At 44.9% G+C, this 19,479-nt stretch overlaps 2 protein-coding genes across 3 annotated transcripts; one reads left to right on the forward strand and one right to left on the reverse strand.

Moving 5' to 3' along the window:
- Positions 1-3,594: 3,594 nt before the first annotated feature.
- LOC127296824 (EPIDERMAL PATTERNING FACTOR-like protein 4) lies at positions 3,595-4,834 on the forward strand. Its single transcript, XM_051327051.1, has 2 exons — positions 3,595-4,001; positions 4,100-4,834. The coding sequence occupies exons 1-2, from the start codon at positions 3,935-3,937 to the stop codon at positions 4,357-4,359; spliced, it is 327 nt and encodes a 108-aa protein (XP_051183011.1). The 5' UTR covers positions 3,595-3,934; the 3' UTR covers positions 4,360-4,834.
- An 8,179-nt stretch (positions 4,835-13,013) lies between these two features.
- Positions 13,014-15,339, reverse strand: LOC127296821 (uncharacterized). 2 transcript variants are annotated; one of them, XM_051327048.2, is made up of 6 exons: positions 15,106-15,339; positions 14,884-15,030; positions 13,848-13,931; positions 13,611-13,739; positions 13,430-13,528; positions 13,014-13,332 (listed from the first exon to the last, which is right to left on the reverse strand). In XM_051327048.2, the coding sequence occupies exons 1-6, from the start codon at positions 15,218-15,220 to the stop codon at positions 13,259-13,261; spliced, it is 648 nt and encodes a 215-aa protein (XP_051183008.1). In that variant the 5' UTR covers positions 15,221-15,339; the 3' UTR covers positions 13,014-13,258. The 2 variants fall into 2 exon arrangements, with proteins under 2 accessions (XP_051183008.1, XP_051183007.1); XM_051327047.2 differs by having other exon boundaries at positions 13,014-13,341; positions 15,106-15,337.
- Positions 15,340-19,479: the final 4,140 nt, after the last annotated feature.

Consider the following 19,479-nt stretch of genomic DNA (forward strand, 5'->3'; position numbering starts at 1 on the left):
ACTTGGGCAATGTCTCAAAGCAACAAAAGGATGCCCTTGTTAGCCAGATCCAAACGTTGGATCACATGGCCGACTCGATTGGTGTTGAGAAAGATGAGTGGGCCTTCTGGTGTAACCTACGAGAATAATTGTTGAGGGCTCATTTTATTCACAGGATTGAAAAATTATAAAAATAGAAAAGCCATAGGATTCAGATGTTGTGCCTAGTTAAATCCTATAGGAAGATGAGTTGTGTTTGATTTGCCAAAGTAATTTTTCTATGAGGTATAACCTAATATTTTATTCATGTAGAACTTGCACTACAATATTTCTATAAGATTACTTCTTATAGGATATGTTCCTATGAATCAAATAACTAGTGTAGAAAAAATTCCCATAAGATCTAAATCCTACATAATTGCTATGAAAATTCTATGAATCAAAGAAGCCATGAATCTCTACTGACTAGAAGAAGAGTACTTGAGCCAGAGAGGGCTGGCGAGATGGGCCTTGTGTGGGGAGGCAAACACGGCGTATTTCCATGTGGCTGCCAATGAAAAATGCTAGAATTGTAATATCTTGTCGGACATGGTGTTTTGGCTCATCGGTGTAGATGCATCCATTATGAAAAATATATTTTGAACAAATTTTAAAATTTTAAAAAATTCCGACAAAAAATCCATGATGTTCACTCGGACATACTATTGTGGGTGCATCTACATCTATGAGTCAAAATGGATTTCTCAGCTAAAAAACTTATATTTCGAAACAGAGATAATATCATCTACACGTATTTTAGTGTACATGTTCACTTATTTCGATTTATGTAGTTCACATCAAAATATCCAAAACGTCTTATAATTCAATATGTTGTCTCGGTCTGTGTATAGTATTCCTTTTTTCCAACATCGCAGATTAGCCGGCAGGGGTTTGGGTTTAGCGAAGAGCAACTGGGAAATACATTCATGGGTGTCAAGCACCTTATGAATCCAAAACAAAAGAACAGTGATTCAAAATAATATTAAAATTTGTGAGGAAATTACTACCATTGTATCTGGTTAAAATACCTAATTGCACAAGCCCCATATTCATTTACTATTCAGGCTATATTTTTCATAAATTTGTCTTTTTTGCCTAGGATACTATGGGAATCATTTCAAGCCCAAAGGTTTTTGTGCCAGTACTTAAAATTACCACGAATTTTAGGTTTCGCGTCCAGTTACTCTAGTACCTACAATGCAGAGGCATGTGTCAGCCAAGTGTACTTGCCCCTCTAATTGCCCGAATTTTATTAATCCAAGATCGAGAAATCTACTGCAAAGTGCTACATGGCCGAGCAAGGACTGATTAGGCGGAATCTAGGCAGCCTAGCTGCAAATGTGTCACGATTAACTGCCATTTCCGATCCAGCGCACTTGCGGATTGACGCATCGAAGTTCATGCGGTGTTCGCGGGATAGATCACACAACGAGAGAACTGCGCGTGCTACAGTTCGATCGAAGCTATAGGTCCAAGGGACTGACCCATCCATCTTGTAGCTGTGACAAGCAATGCTGGTACTCAGCTCGACCGGAGCTATATGTACGTTCATGAGCTGCCTAACTGGAGACGTGACGAAGGCTCGAGGGGATCCAAGGTAACGCTGTGACTATGAAGCGAACCGTGTGATGGGTAAGTACATTGTTCTTGATGACTTTGGTCGCTGATGGACAATCATGTGGGAGCGTGTCATGTCTGCGTCGGCCTACACGCTGGTAGGCAATCATGCATGGATATCTGGTGATGCATCAGTTTGATTAACATTCGTACTCTGCTCCCTTAGAAAAGAGTAAAAATGCACTAATCATACTTAAACCACCAAAATCTATATGGTCACCCACCTTTCAGATGCTACGGAACCTAACTAGTATGACTTGGTGTTTATCTAGGTAATTGGCTCACCGTACATCGATGTATTCGCCGATGTGGCAGGGAGTGGAACCGTTTGTCAACCTCATACTGTCCACGTGGACTGTTTTCAAATAAATAAAACATATTGGGCTAAATCGCAAAACCTTGGCCACCTACTCCTCCCCCGCCGTTGCCGCGAGTGTCGAGGCTGATGCGGACGTTGGCACCACCATCTTCAGCTTTCGCATATCCGCTACATTCCTGCGCCAGGTGGCAACTTGTTAGCACGATTGCGTGGTTGTGTCGCCAGGTCACCGCCCCTATCGCTGGTCGCAAGACAGAGAAATCACGCCACTCACACCCGATTAACGAGCGCGAGCATATGCTTGTCAGCATGAGTGGCGCGGCTGCACTGTCGATGAGCGAGGGAAATGCTTTTCGGCGTGTGTTTGCTTCGACCGAGGAAGGGAACTTTAAGCGGCGGAAAATGTTAGTGGGGCGATCTACGTGTGAACATGGAAGGGATGAAGACTGGGCCAGTCTACCGTCTATGCCATGCCGACAACTGACATATTTGTGTTTAGTCAGAGAGGGACACCCCTGCGAGTCACGATAGACGGCCAGGAACACGTCATGTGCCAGATGAAGTGGGCACAACCCTTTGGTGCCCTACATTAGCATACCTGGTACGGTGTAACATGAAGAGGTCCACCTGATGACCTGCTAAGGATCAAGAGAAGGCTAAGATAATCTGGCAATCATCAAGTTCTTAAGAGCAAGTACATGTAACCAACCTAGATACGATACCCGAGACTTAGCCTCCTTTATAAGGGCTAGGAGGGACCACCGGGAGAGGGATCAAATCCAATCCAATCTAGCTAGAGAGAACACCACAAACATCAAGGCGACCTTGTAACTACCATCATCAATCAAAAACAGACAAACACGAGGTAGGGTTTTACCCTCGGGGGAGGGGGGCTAAACCTGCGTAAATCGTGCCTCCTCTTTGCCGGTTAGACGACGAACTACACACCTTCTTCCTTTAAAACCAAGTCCATGAATCATTGGCTCTATCACCAGGACCGGGAGACACTAATTAGAATGTTCTCTCCTTATAACTTTCCAAAGGAAAAATATCTATGACATCTGCTAGTATTTTTTCAAGGTGTTTTTCTGCAAAAAAAATCATTGCCAGAGATCGGTCAACGCATTGCCACGTTAGCAAATACATGGGTGCAACGATGAGCCAGTGATCTAGATGAACACTAAGTCATACCTAGTATTTAGCTACAGTATGTTTCATATTCGAGAGGTGGATGACCATATTTATTTTAGGTATCAAGTTAAGTATTGTGGGTGCATTTTACTGATGAAAACATATCTAATTCGTACAACCAAGTACTCTGGTAGCTAGTCTGGTTTTCAAAAAAAAAAAAGTCTGCATGGCGTATTCAACATCGCAGCTTTGGAGACCCCGACCCTGGGCACCCTGGCCCGCCCACGGCTCATGGTACGTGGCACGGCCCAGCACCGCCCGTGCCTGGACCCGGCTTGCTTCTCGGCAGCCACCACGCAGGGCGCACAGACTGCGAGCCGGATTGCTGCCGCCGCCTGCCCCGGCCCGAGCGAGCGACGCCCAAAGCCGCCGCATCTCTCCTCACGCGGTCACACTCCAAATAGCAACAGCCACCGCGCGCGCCGGCGGCCACCCAGGTGAGGTGAGGTGCGCACACCCACCAACACGGGCAAACACCCAGCCGACCCCATCTCTGCATCTCTCTCTTTATTTCGCCCCAGACTCCAGAGAGCGGTCCATGAATCCGTGCGTGCGTGCGGATTGACTCGCGCACACACTCCACTCCACTCCACTCCACTCCCTGCCGTCCGCGTCAGTCAGGCCCCCTCGTGCACCTCCAGCTGCGCCATTCACCGCCTACCTAGCTCCCTTTGCTTCCTTCTCCCCTCGCTCGCGCACCCCGGCCTCCTGCGCGCAGCCTTCCAGTTCCAGCGAGAGCCAGGCCGGCCGGCGACACGAGATCTAGCTAGCTAGCTCGTCCGCGCGTCCATGGGCTGGCCGAGACGCCGCGGCCTCACCGCGCCGCTCCTCCTCCTCTTCCTCGCCGCCGCCATCGGTAACACTCCGCGCGCTGCCCGGCCCTGTCTTTACAACCTTCCTTCCGCGCCGGCATTACATGGCCAGCCCTAGCTCACACGTACATTCATCCTGCAGGTGCGTGCGCGGCGACGAGCCGGAGGACCGGCGCCGGCGGCAGAGCGCTGCAGCAGTACTCCTGGGACCCTGCGGCTGCGGCCAGGCGGAGGGAGCTGGTGGGGCCTGGGTCGTCGCCGCCGACGTGCCGGAGCCGGTGCGGGGGCTGCCGCCCGTGCCGGGCGGTGCACGTGGCCATCCAGCCCGGCGTCAGCTTCCCGCTCGAGTACTACCCGGAGGCCTGGCGCTGCAAGTGCGGGGACAGGCTCTTCATGCCCTGAGGCCTGAGCCCGGTTTGACCCGCGCGCCCGTCCACGACCAACCAACCACTTCGTCTGCACTGCACATATATGTATGCTCTTCATACTCTGGTGCTGCTCGCTGCTCCCGGCGTACCAGTACAGCTTCACTTCTCTCGCCGGAGCTGGCTCTTCAAGGCCACGGATCGAGCACAGCAAACCAGCTCGGAGCTAGCTAGAGAGGAAGTGAAGGGGAGCGCAGAGCACAGGCAGATCGACGGAGACAAAAACAATCGTGAAGAGGCTTCTTCGATGTACCTATGTAGTAATAACATTGTTGAGTTCTTGGAGCTTCTTTTTTTAACGAGTGTAATGTGCTGTAATTAATTAGCCGGTTATGTCTTTTGTGCTACCGAAAGAGGGAGAGATGGATCAGGACGTTGGTGGTCTCTCTCTCTCGTCGGTTCTTCTCCACCTTCTGGTTTTGGGAAGTGATTTTGCAGCTAATTTTCATCAATCCCTCCTGTGTTCATGAGTTTGAGCGCTGCTCGATGCTGCTATTTATTGCATCATCTTTCAGGGCAGGGGAATGAAGAACTACTACATTCTTCAGGTCTGATGCCTAGCATAATTGTTCTTGGGGATTCCCTTCCTCTCGTGACCCTGCATCCGTGCACACACCGCTCTGAAAGAAACAATTTCCCCCATCAAAATGTCCAGAACAATTCTTACCCCTTCCCAGCGGCCAGCACAAGCACACTCCATGACCACGGCAGAGCATGTGCCTTGCAGAGCTCAGCCAGCTCCATATAGTATGAGAGCGCGCAGGAAGCCATGGAAAGGAGGTCCAGCAAACCCCTAAAGGATCAGACGTGAACAGTGGCAAGGATAGATTGCACCGTAGGAGGAGGATTGTAGAGCTACAGCCTACAGGTACAGAGTCACCCTGCATTTGCATTGCAGCATCAGCGCTCTCCATTTTTTATCACAGGACCAAGAAACAAACCAAAAAGCCTGCTCGCGTAGTATACAAATGCCACAGCAACAGTGAGCTATGGTAGGCTAGGCACTGTGTTCCTCCCCTCTGGCAGTGAGAGTGGCACTAATTTATGTTACTGCTGCCTGCTAGCTGCTGCTCCTGCTTTACTCGCGTCAAATCAACATAAGTTCCCTAGAGAGGAGAGGAGGCCTGAATATTTTGGACGCCATGCCACTCCATGTCCTATTACAAGTAGTTTATCGTCACCGATGATCTGCTTGCAGTTGCACGCATACATTAGCTAGGCTCAGCTTGTTCGCAGGCCTACGTATATGGGCTAGTATGGCTCAATCATCTCTGAATTATGGTGGCAGCGTTCTGTGACATTCAGGCACGCACGATGAGGCGAGGTGAGAGGCAGACAGAGCCCTCTGCAGAAACAGGAATGCTGGCTTTCCTACCTCTCAACTTTTTGGTCATTCCGCCCAACCTCGTTCTTTCCTATCTGTGACCGTGTGCTGAGCGAGCTGGAGATGTCTGATTTCATCTTGTTTTTCTTGCAGCTCTCATGTAAAAAAAACTTATCAGGACGTACTAGCTCCTGTCAGTGAGGGAGACTGAGCCATGTCCCTGAGCATTTTTAAAGCCCATGAAGCCGGCCAGACATGGTACGTGACTCCTAAAAGGAGCTCCAGCTCTCACGGCACCCAAGATCTTACTACATCTGTTGATAAACTTCGATTTGATAAACTCAACTCAGCTGTCGGAATATGAATGCTGCTTTTCATGTGTAGAAAATGTTGTTGATAAGTAGGAATGTCAGAGCATCTCCAGCCGCGTCCCCCAAAGGGTTCTTCAAAGGGATTTGGGCGCGTCGGACCAAAAAAACCTTTCCAGCCGCGTCTTCCAAAGCCCATTTTTGTCCGGCGCGCGCCCGATACGGTGTCCAGCGCCCCGAGCCCGTCCCCGTCCTACAGGGGATGCACCGGGGACGTCGGACACACCGAAAAGCGAGGCGGACTCCCACATGTCGGCGACTATTTGCATAAACCGTTGGTTCGCGCCTCTTTTCTTGTCGCTCCTTCGTTCCCGCGCCTCCCACCCCACAGCCGCCGCTGGATTTCCCGCCCGGTTGGGCGTCTGATATCTGCTGAAAGTCGGCATCGTTGTCGCGGTTGGGGCTCCCGCGGGTCGTGCCGCCGCCGCCGCTTCGCCAGCGCGTCCCAGAATGCGCCGTCAAATCCGCCCCACCTCCGCGCACAGAAGGTGCTCGACGACTTGCCAGGTAGGCGCGATTGGCCGCTGTTTGTTGCGTCGTCTGCCTCGGCGCAATTTTAACCAATGATTTTGCTTTAGCCATGGACAGCGATGATGAGATGCTTGCCCTGCTGCTGGAGGACGAGCAAGCCTTCGATGACGACCTGCGGGAGCATTTGCTGATCATCGCGTCCCTCCAGGACATGGTTGACGTTGAGGCGGAGAAGAGGAAGAGGCCGCGCCGCGGAGGATCAAGGTCGGGAAGAAGGAAGTCGAAGCCCCGGCAGAGGATGGAGGGGCATGCCATGCTGCACAACGACTACTTCGCCGATGATGCAACACATGCCGACAATTTTCGGCGCCGGTACAGGATGAGCAAGGGGCTGTTCATGAATATCCTCCACGGCGTTCGAGAGTTCGACCCCTACTTCAAGCTCAAGCTCGACGTTGTAGGCGTTGTCGGGTTCTCGTCCATTCAGAAGTGCACCGCCGCCATGAGGATGCTTGCATACGGAGCACCTGCCGATACACAGGACGACTACCTTCGCATGAGTGAGTCTACTGCCATTGAGTGCATGTACAAGTTTTGCCGAGCTGTGGTGGAAAACTTTGGCAAATACTATTTGAGAGGGCCAACTAAGGAAGAGACTGCAAGGATCATGGCACAAAATGCTGCCAGAGGATTCCCTGGAATGCTTGGAAGCATCGATTGCATGCACTGGGCATGGAAGAACTGCCCGTTTGCTTGGCAAGGTATATACAAAGGGCGTCATGAATATTGCAGTGTGGTGCTTAAAGATGTGGCAGATTATGACCTGTGGATTTGGCATTCTTTCTTTGGCATGGCGGGATCACATAGTGACATCAACGTGTTGCAGCAGTCTCCGGTGTTCATCAGACTAGTGGAAAGGCATGCTCCACCATGCAACTATGAGATCAATGGCCACGAATATACCAAAGGCTATTATATAGCCGATGGTATATATCCAAAATGGACCACTTTTGTCAAAACAATCTCGAATCCATCAGGTCTGAAGAATTCCCACTTTGGTACGCGACAGGAGGCTTGCAGGAAGGATGTCGAGCGGGCATTTGGTGTGCTTCAAGCACAATTTGCCATTGTCCGGTACCCTGCTCTAAGCTGGTCTCACGACCAAATGTGGGAGGTGATGCAGGCTTGTGTGATCATGCACAACATGATCATCGAGGATGACCGCAAGAATCATGCTAGGTCACATGTTGGTCCCTATGAGTGTGAAGGCCCTCTTGCGGAGGTTGATCATGAGTTGCCTGCAGATTTTGCTGATTTTCTCGCCATGCACGCAGAGATCCGTGACAGCAATGTTCATGAACAATTTCAATCTAATCACGTTGAGCATTTGTGGAGGATCGAAGGAAATACCGTGGCACCTTGATCTAGCATCTAGCCATATTTATTATATTTGTTTACTTGTTTGTTGTAATTTAATTTGAAAACAATCCTCGCAAACATTTTTATTCATATGCTATATTTGATAAATGGTTCTATGTCAAAAAAATATTTTAAATGTTTGGGGGAAGCGTTTGGGGGACGCGGCTGGGGAGCGACGTCCCCCAAAGACGGCACGAACAAAACACGTCCCTAAACACTCAATCCGGCGCGATTTGGGGGACGCGACTGGAGATGCTCTCAGTTCTCCACTCGCATAATCTTTGTGCTCCTCTACAGAAAAACGAGATTACTGGAAGGGCGCCGTTCTCTGTGACCTAGACACCCTGCAGATTTTCCTCCTAGAAAACACACAAAGAGCGCCGTCCATGTCTTTGCAGGTTGCCATCTGTTCCCCAGCAAGAACAGCATTTTCGGGAGTGCGGTCGCTTGCTCTCGCAGCAACGTTAGTGGTTTCGCTCGCCTCCACGCAGAACAGATGAACAAGAACGAGGCAGTGTAACTGTATAACTGAAGAAAGAGATCAAACGAAACAGAGTCGAGCAAACGTGGTTCGCCTGCAGACGCAAAGATTCGTCAGGGGCTCTGTACGTGCGTGCGGTGCAAGCGAGCAGCTGAAATCCTGAAACTGTAGGCGGGAGCCAGAGGCTAGCCGTTCCGGCGGTCACACAGTGAAGGATCTGCAGATGCGGATTCGTGCAGATCATGGTGGCTGTGTCAGCTGTGCACTGTTAATGTAATGTTGGGTTTAGACAACATTGCTAAACGATCTTTTCCTAGTAGGATATCTCTGCCTTACCTCGCTTCAGTTTTTGAGATGGTCAGTCGATGTTTTTTCAGTAGCAGTTGGGCGAGCGAGGCTTGTTTTGTGAGACATCCCATGGCTTGGCGCATTATTGAGGGTGTGCCATGTTATTTTGCACAGTTTTATTTTGTGCTTCACTTGAAAATAATAAATTATTTTGTGCTTTCGCCGTCGAACTTATCACGTGCCTCCTTCACTTTCCACGCAAACAGCATTAGCACCGTTACCTTATCCAAAATATATATTCTTCAACAAACCAAAAAAAACAGAGAGAAATTAAAAAATGAATCGAAGGAAATACATTTCACTGAATTATTTCCAGAGAAAATTGAAAATAGTATTTTGTAAACAAGAGAAATTTCACTGATCAACCAATTCATATCTGCCCGAGGGCCCAATGACTAAGAAGCTATGGAGGCCCTGGTAAGGAATGCTGAAGGCTGCCGACCGCTTCTGGCCTAGTTAAACTTCAAGCCCAGTGGCAGTGGCTACGTTAGCTCAGAGGTTCCTATGCACCGACCAGGTCGGCCGTTACCACGAGCCGCACACTCTTCACGCGCGGTATGGACCAGCCTAGTCGGCCCATTTTGTGTTTATTTCTGTTTTCTGTTTCTTTTTTTTTCTTTTTTTTCCTTTTCCTTTTTTCTTTTCTTTTCATTTTTTCTGTTTTTTTTGTTTCTTTTTTTATTTTTCTTTTTGTTCAAATTTGAAAAGTTCAAATCTAAAATTTATTCAAATAAGAAAAATGTTCAAATCTGGAAAATCGTTCAAATTCGAAAAATGTTCAAATCTGAAAATCGTTCAAATTTGAAATTTGTTCATAGCCAAAAAAATGTTCAATTTTCGAAAAAATTGAGCTAAAAAAATTCATATTAAAAAAATCAGGAAATGTTCAAATTTCCAAATTGTTCAGATTTAAAAACTGTTCAAAATTTAAATTAGTTCAAATTTAAAATTATTCAGTTAAAAATGTTTAAATTTAAAAACTGTACATTTTCAAAAAATTATTCAATTTTCCAATATATTTTTTCTCAAAAAATTATTTAAAAAGTTTTAGATTTTAATAAACGAAAATATAAATAGAAAAGAAAAAACAGAAAAGAAAAGAAGGAAGAAAAAAGAAAAAAGAAGCTCGCCTGATGCGATGGGCTGCGGCCCACTGAGCCACCCGGGTCGTGGGGGGGTGTGCGGTGTCTTGCACCCACCGATAAGATCGGTTTATAGCCCCCCCCCCCCCCCCCCCCGGGAAAACCTATTTCTGGCTCATTAGCGGGTATTACCACACGTTGCCTCTCCGCGGGTTCGCTGCATGCTCGCTGCTTTTTCGCTTTTTGGTCGGATTTTTTCTAGTTCTTCGGTTCTAGTCCGTTTTCTTCGGTTTTTCGTTTTTTTGTCTCTTTTATGTTTGAACATTTTAATTTGAACAATTTTTATATCTGTACAATTTTTAAAATCTGAGCAGTTTTCAAATCTTAACATTTTTTAAACCTTGAGCATATTTCAAATTTGAGAAAATTCTAAATTTGTGTAAATTTTAAATTTAAGCAAAATTTCAAACTTCGAGCAAATTTCCATTTTCGAGCAAATTTCGAGAAAATTTCAAATTTCAATAAATTTGAATTTCAGCAAATTTCGAATTTGAGCAAATTTAAATTTTAGCAAATTTCGGATTTGTACAATTACTTCAAATTTGAACATTTTTTATAATCTGAATGTTTGCAATCTATTTTCTTTTTAGAAAAATTAATACTTCCTCCAATTCATATTAATTGACTTCAATATAGATGTATCTAGAACTAAAATGTGTCTAGATACATTCATATTAGAGTCAATTAATATGAACCAGAGGGAGTAGAAAAAATGGAGATGAGCTTTCTTGGGCAGCTGGGCCGGCCCGACACGGAGGCGCGTGAGGGGAACCCTCAAAGGTCAAACCCTATTTATTGCTTCAGTGGGAGCGTTAATATGCCCATGTGCGATCGTGTTTTTGGTCGCTTTTTTTTTGTTTATTAGGTTCATTACAAAGCGGTTTCTTCTGGTATTTTTTCTCATGGATTTTTCAGTTTTTGACAGTCGAGCTATTATGCATTATGAACCTTTTTTCTAATTTTAACATTTTCTAACTTTGAATAATTTTGTATTTGGAACAATTTTAAACTCTGAACAATTTTGATATTTGAATAATTTTCAGCTTTGACCAATTTTAAAATTTGAACATTTTTCAACTCTGAACAATTTTCAAATTTGAAAACTTTTCAACTCTAAACATTTTTCAAATATGATCTTATTTTCAAAATCTGGAAGGTTTCAAATCTTTGAAAATAAAATAAAATAGACATCAAAAGAAAAAAAAAACTACAAAAGGGCCCGTTCCTTGGGTAGCTAGGCCAGCCAAGAGGATCGTACGGAGGAGGTCCCTGCGTCGTGCGGTACTTCCACACGCACACGAGCGGGATATAGGGGCACCCCAATCGAAATGGAGATCCTATTTACCGATAAATGCAGGCACTCTGTCCCACCTGAAGGAGACCTTCATGGGTATTGTTACTTTTTCTTAACTTTTTTCTTTCTTGTTGTTCCTTTTTTAATCGGAATATCTTAAAAACCTAACCAATTTTCAAAGTTGCGCAATTTCAAATTCTAACAAAATCTAAATGCAAGTAATTTTCAAATTCAAACAATTTTGGATTTCTAACAATTTTCAGAGTTGAATAATTTTGGAGTCAAACAATTTTCAAAATTGAACAATTTATAATTTAAACCATTTTGAAATTTGTAAAAATTTAAGATTTAAATGAATTTGAATTCAACAAATTCCAAGTCTGGACAATTTTGAAATTAGAAAAACCTGGAGAAATCAACAAAAACGAGTGGAAACCCAGAAAACCCCGCAAAACCAATAAAAATGATGAAAAAACAAGTGTGACGCTAATGGGCCAGCCCTTACAGTATTTCTGCGTTAGCGGGACGCCTTGCGTCCCACAATGAACGGGAAGTAGGATTTTCCGGTCTTTTGTGTGGACGGTAAAATGTGTCATCAAAATTAAGATTTTCTTTATCAAGACTTGCCTAATTGTCTTTACAACCTTATGATCTGTTGCATCACCGAAATAGGGTGGCTAAATTAGTATGCACACTATGTGGGGAACGTGGAGTCCTGGGACGCACTCCCTAATTGATTGTATTGCCTATGGCTCCGGCGGTTTATACCCACGCCCACCAGGCCAATGGGAGTAGCGACTAAAATTTTGGCGTGGTTCCGATAGTTGGGTTTCAAAATTCAAACCAAACGGTAGCCTATGAGACTAGTCAACGCCAAAATTTTGGTATGGCAACCGCATGCCATAATCCAAGTAGCTCCTATAGGATGAACATATCGTTGATCGTACGATAGAGACGCGTGATCCGAGTGCTAAACTAGAGTTTTTCACTGATGGCATCTGTCGCATGAAGACGTAATTATAATCCTTGTAACCCGATGGGCTATCTAGGTGGCAAGGAGAAAGGAGATCCACAAAGGAGAGTTCTAGACACCGTTGGCAACACATCATTTTGTCAGGAGATTTTTCGTTGATCAGCTCTTATACCAAGCCAAAACCTCCAGCTAACCGAACCAATTCTCAAAGTGTAGACCGCAGATAGATCGTACCCCCTGAGCCGTGAATCTGTGATGACCCTGCGTCGAGCTATCACAGAAGTGAGTGGGAAAAGAGCTTCAGCTGCAGTTTTCAGAAGTGAAGATGGTCATTATTATCTTTGTTGTTTTACAGGCATAACAGATCCACCTTAGGCCCTCGTGCTAGCAAATGATTTGCTCTTACAGAGGATCACAATTGTGTCTGCATGCCACCAGATTGTCCATATGCACCCATTGTAAGAGACAAGTGTTCTTCGAGGTGATTTCTGGAAATATCCTTTGTTCATGAAGGAGGAAAGTCAAACGGTAAAGCTCATAACTTGGCTTGCCATGCTCTATCACTAGGCCCGGGGCGCCATATGTTACTAGAATCCCATGATTCTGTATTACGTAATACTTCTTGTTTTGGCCTTTGATCAATAAAGTGAGTAAGATATTGTAAAAAAAAAAAACTTCTGGCCCAGTTGTACTTTAGGCCCACTTTGCCAGTATTGATACTTTAGCTCGTAGGATCGAACTTTTTTGTTTATAGAGGTTGCAGGATCAAAATGCGATCAGAAATCGACAGGAGAAATGAGAACATGAAAAGTTACAGCCAACCAACGATCAAATACGCAATCGGTTTATTTATGAATATTATATTATACACGGAGACAGGCTATTCCATTTGCACATCAGACCACCAACTGCCCAAGTAGAAGAACCTTCACGTGCAATAATACTGAAGCAGCGTGCTACACCAACAAAGTACTCCACATATCTAGCAGGCTAAAAGCTCTACTCCGTGAACAAAAGCTCTCTCTAGTGCTATCGTGGTATAAAATCATCCTCTGTTCATGTCGCCTGACCCATCATCGCCACCAAGGCCAATATCATCAGAGGAAGTAGAATTTGCCGCGAAACTGATACTGCAAATGCTAAATCACAGGTAGTAAAAGTGAGTTAGTTAACTGCGTATTAGAACAGATACCGATGTCCAGACATATCTGAAGGAAGCTTTTTTACCTGAAGCAGGTGCATTGCTCGCGGAGCCAGCTGGTGGTGCTGCGGTGGAGTTTGAGGATGGGAGGATCCCAAGGGCCGCGCAATCTGCTCCATAGGAACCTGAAATGATGCCAGGAGTTGAACTGAGACGGATGGTTTTTTGTACAGAAGCGAAGCTGGTAATGTCTTATTTTGGTCTTACAGTCTTGGTAGCAAGGCATTGTGGTCATGTTGAGAACATTGCTGAAGCCCTCCTTGCACTCGCAATGGTAGCTGAGCCCGGTGCCGTTCTTGCATGTGCCCCCCGATCCGCAATAAGCAAAGTCACAAGCTGCATGTAGGATTTTACACATAGAGATGAATCAGGATGACTGCAAATTAAATGGAAACAGCATGATCATAAAAATGATAATAAATAGAAGTAAGGTGCAGTGGTTACCATCTGGCGAGAGGGAGAAATTTCTGGGCGAAGGCGCTGGTGCTAGTGCCGAAGTATCATTAGAACACGAGCGATTTATGGTACCTGAAGAGATAAGCTTGCTTGATTATTGTACGGGTGATATAACATTACTCTGGTATCTGTGCATCGGATTAGTAAACATATGCCACGAGGCAAACTCTGAAGATGACCCTGTTATTCATAAAAAAAATCTGCACCGAAGCGCAAGCAATCTAAAGAAACTTATCTCTTTTTCTTTCTAATAGAGACCCCTATTAAAACTATGAACCCTGGTTGTTTTGGTAAAACATAGACTGTGTATTTCTTCTGGAGTAGAGGCAAACGCAATGACACATGGGGACTCTGAAGATGACACTGCGTGCTGATTCAACAAAATAAACTGCGAAGATGACACGGAGACTTGGGCAGTCTGACTTGTCCTTCTATCTGTCTGATGGAGACTGATGTCAAAATCACGCGTAGCCTGTTTATTTTGGTATAAGAGACAGCAAACAGAATGGAGAAACCACGTTTATTACACGTCTCGTTGGGCCAATGAAATTTATGTACGTTTGGAAGTTCAGTGCAAAATTGGCTTTCTTCGGTCTAGAAAGTGGACATCCTTTTGGGTACAAAGGGGACTTCGTCGCATAGCTATGCACTTCCACATTATGCTCGAGACTACAGAATCATGTTGTGTGCTAGAGCAATTAAGATTCATTCCATGTTCTCTAAAATAATCTCGCAACAAAATGTCTGATGTGTATCCGGTACCTAACTGTTGGTCAGAGTTACTCATTTTTCTGGAGGTACAAGCAGGACATGACCTATAGCCTCTGTTCCCAAACTGCAGATTTGCACACGACTACAGAGTACAGAAAGAAGTTGGTAACAAATTAACCATCACGAATCGCAGATGTCATATGCATTTATGCACAGCTGACGGTGCCAACTTTTGTGGGCTGGCCTGCCTGGCCATTGATGAAGGAAGCGAAGGGTGTACGCAAGTCAGGCAAGAGGAGCATGATGCACTTACAGTTGGGGATGACGCAGGGCAGGAACCTGAGGTGGTCGCCGACGTGCATCTGCGTCCACCCGGGGTCACAGTCGCACATGTACCCCGGCAGCCCCGAAGTCTCCGTGCAGTTCCCCTTCCCGCAAGCTGCCGCCTTGCATACCGGCCCTGCTCGCATCAGTCAACCCTCAGCCAAAGCTCGTAAGTAACACTGCCGGCGTTGGGAGGGGGGAGAAGACGTACCCATGACGGGGGCGAGGAGTGGGCTGAGAGGGGAGAAGAAGTCGGCGACGGCCAATCTGGTAGTGGCGACGGAGAGGAGCAGCACCAGCGCGGCGCCGCCGGCGAACCGTCTCATCTTGGTTTCTTGATTTTGGACGCTGCTGCAGCTGCAAGTAGCCCCACTAGCGCTGCAGCTCCGTTGGTGTCTGCTCCTCCGTGTGTGGGCGGTGGTTATGCTGGAGTTTAAAAGGTACTGGAGATTAGAGGAGTTTTTATGGGGACTTCCTTGACTTGATCGGCAGCCAGGACTCAGGATTGCAAAGTCAACGTGGGTTCAGTATGAGATGGCGCCCGTTAACATATGATTCTGGATTCGGGACCAATAAAAAGATGTTCATTTTAAAATCATTCCAACCAAGTGAGGGATTACTTGCAGAATTCAAAAATTCACATGAAGATAAAAATAAATGCAGAATTTTGATGCCATAGCATTGCTGAATGCAAAATTTGAAAACACAACAATGCATAAACTTGTCCGCATGCGCCGCACAGGAGATGCAAGAAAAGACGTTCACCGACACACAGAAACTTGCTTCAAGGGTTATGACTTAGTATAGCTATATATCAGTATATAATTTGTGTAAAAAATCAATATACCGAACTAAAAAGGTTTAATGAAAGTATGCAAACTCGTCTAGAGAAAACTAATATTGTACACAAAAAACAGCCTTCATAGGAAAAAAAAAAGCCCCAGAAGAGCAAAATTCTCTTGCATTTATGAAACTTTGAGTTTGTTTTACACTCTTTTTTTTTCCTATGAGACCCGTTCCTCTTTTCTTTTACACTCTTTTTTAAAGCCGTCATGAGTTTGTTGGTGAGGAAGAAGATCGGAGTCTACGAATCTCTACTTACCTAAAAAAGGGGAACGCGTTCCGTCGTCAACCATCGCGTGGTACGTCCTCAGTTTCGTCGCACGTCCTCCTCCGTCCTCCGTTCCAAGCGCGAAATGGGCCAAAGCCCAACTAATCCTTCACACGATTACACTGTTGCCTACCCGACACGATTACGCCGCCGCCTTTCACGCCGCCACCCACCCAGCACCAGCACACTCCGCCTTGCACGCCGGCGCCTCCGCCATGCCCAACTCGAGGACGATGCCTCGAGAAAGCGAGACGCCATGCCCAACTCCGGTGGCCAAGACCAGTGCCACTCGCCCTGCCCTAATGGTAATGGAGGATGGCATCCGGCACCACAACCCTCCCCGACACCTCTCCTGCACAGCCCCGGCTCGCCCAGGTGCCTCTCATACCCTAACTCATCTGCCCTTCCCTGTTGATCCCTCCTGATGTGTTTCCGCCTTTCAAAATCTTGCTTTGCTACAAGCGACGCGGGTAGGGAATCCAGACGATTTGACTCAAGATGCAGATCTGGGTCATGCTCTAATACAACCACCTCTGGCAAACGTCACTAAGCATGTCCTCAGAGCTGTACCAGCGCCACGCAAGGTAATTGATCGCTTCTCCTTCTGAAATTCGTTTCCCTAATTATACCAATGGCTTCGGCTACTGTTGCATTTCTTATTCTTTTGTAGAATGGCTGTATGGTTTTGTCTTGAACCAAGGTCACCTAAATTGAACTCCCTACAAATAATAGTTGGTTCTGTAAAATAAACACATGAATTAGCGTGTAGCATATATAAAATGTTATGATGTTCCTTCAGTAGTTCGATGGTATTCCTTCAGTTGGAATCGGCCTGAAAGTAAGGTGTGTTTTGGGATTCACATAAACACATGGTAACGGACTAATGAGTAGGATTGAAGAAATAAAATCAACAAATCTTTTCCCAGCCTACTGGAATCCTAGACTGTCCCAGCCTGCAACTTGCCACCGCCGCCGCACAACACTCATGGTCAGCTTCGAGCAGCAGCTTCATTTGTTTGCTAGACGTTGATGATTGAAGAAGCTGCTGATTTGGGAGAAGCTAGCCATCTCATGGACTGGGACTGGGAAGAGAGAAAGAAAATCAAAACATTGGGGATTTTGAGTAACGGGAGAGAAGCACGAAGAGAGAAATAATTTGGGAGATTTACCTCTTTAGTCAATCAGCGTACATGACGGGAAGAGCGTCGTCTCTCTAGGCTAGGCTAGAGTTATCGAGCTTGTACTGGGCCGAGCAAATAAGCAGACTTCTCTGACCAGTCAATCGGGTAGTACTTTTTTGGAATTTCGAAAGACCGGGCCAGGTCACAGGATGGTCCCCAAGGTGGCCCGCCAATGTCACTATGGTACTTCTATTGTTCACGGAAGGATATTATTAGAGAGAACATGTACTGATAAGAAAATTTTTAGTGAACTCTAAAGGTCTATGTCGTGTGGGTATTAACATGTTGGATGACTGTGTGGCTACAATACTAAGTTATATTCAGTGAACTCTAAAGGTCTATTTCTTGTGGGTATTAACATGTTGGCTGATTCGTGAATGCATATTAATTTAGGTAGTGGTCATTTTTCCCCAAGCTAATGGAATGCTTTGTGATTAGACTTTATTGGTTAATTCGTTACAAGTAGTTGCACGGAAATATTTGTCCAGTCAGATAACTGCACAATCTTTTCTTGCAAGATATTAGCCATAACACAAATTAGGAAAATTCTAGGGCTTATCGGCTTATTTAGAATATTAGGTATATGCGTTCACATTTCGTCCATAATCTGCTTTTGTGGTTTCTCAAACGGCTGTTAAAGAACATAGGATAGTCATAATAAAGAAGCATAGAGACAAACTTGTGGGGCTACTGCATCCATGAGTTCCAATAGATTGCAGTATTCTGACATGGTTTTAATGCCTCCAAGGTATGTAAATATGTCGTTGATGAGATTTGCCTTACCCTCTTTCAGGTAAGGGCCTGTAAGTTTCAAGTTTCAAAAGTTGTTGCGTCTGATGTAGCAAAGTAAACTGTTGTCGTAATAATTTCTATCACTTGCATAATGAAGTGTAATAGTACTTGTTTCTGGAGTGATAGCATCATTGCTTATCGAGCAAACACACTAACAAAACAAGAAGTTGGTATATTTCGCTTTTATTTCTGTGCAAATGGGTGAGTTGATCATGGAATTATCTTATCTAAAGTTAGTGTAACAACTAAGTGAGTTGAGATTCATGAATGTTATTACTTCGAGCTTCAGATGTTTCTTTTACAAGTGCGAAACGGAGCTCACCCTTAGTGAGGTATTGATGCTGGTAGTTGTGGTTCAGAGTTGGTGGCTTGCCTTGGTGCGAACCAGCGACAGTAATTTCTTTTGTGCTTTCTGTTCTGCTGTTGTCCCAAAGCAGGCTATATTGTGGCTGGTCTGTCCCCTTCAGATCTAATTAACTCTAGGTTTGGACTTTGTTTACACTCATAATCTTAACGAAATATCTCAGGTTAACTCTCTTTTGTTTCATATATGTGTGGTTTCATTGTGGGTCTTACTATGTATACCTTAAATGTTTTTATCACCTTCAAAACAAAGATCGGTTACTTTGCTCCCTTTTACCTAAAAATAAGTATGTTTCTAAATAAAATTTCTTAAGCCCTCTAAACAATTCTAATGGAGGCTGGATCTTGGTGTTCTAATTAATATTTTCTTGGTGCCCTACATAGGCACTTCATGCATGTATCAAAATGGTACAAAACTTACACTTAGTTCTTGGAGATTGTTGGATTCAATGAACATGCAGAGTAATTTCGTAAGAGATGCACATTCGAGACCAAAGGCAAAGACAAAGGTAGATGCTTATTACTGCTACTTCCTCACCCCTGACGCCATCTACAACTAGGTCATACATTTTGGTGGAGGCGAAACTTGTATTTGTTGGCTGGAAGCGGAGCAAAAAGAGTGATAGATAGGAAGACTATAAGTTGCAGTAATTAGTCGATTCTTGATTTCTACTAATATGAATAATATGCTTTGAAATATCATGAATTGAAATATCATGAAGTTATATTTTTCATACAAGTGAATATTTAGATGCATCATATTCACATGTGCGGGGAGAACAAAATTAGAGGGGCAGTGGCAATGCACGACCACTCAAACTTATTGCCCAAGATAATCCTTATTTGGTACACGTTTGATTGTATATCTGCAACTACGCTCTCTGTGTTTCAAGCCTAAATTTGAGAAATAAAACCCGTGGGATAGCTTGATGCATCTGTTTGCGTTCCCTTGTCTACTAGGTACTACCAATGTTGTTGTCTACAGCGTGTTGTACAAATAACGTTATAGGCTCATGATGCAAAGTTTGTATTTTAACCATATTTTTAATCTGTTCAAATGTATTATCGTCCGTAGCAACGCGCGGGCATTTTACTAGTTTATCCCAATGTTTCTTGCATTTGGAGGAAAATATAAATG

This window comes from Lolium perenne, chromosome 4 (genome assembly GCF_019359855.2).
Source record: "Lolium perenne isolate Kyuss_39 chromosome 4, Kyuss_2.0, whole genome shotgun sequence".
Lineage (NCBI taxonomy): Eukaryota > Viridiplantae > Streptophyta > Magnoliopsida > Poales > Poaceae > Lolium > Lolium perenne.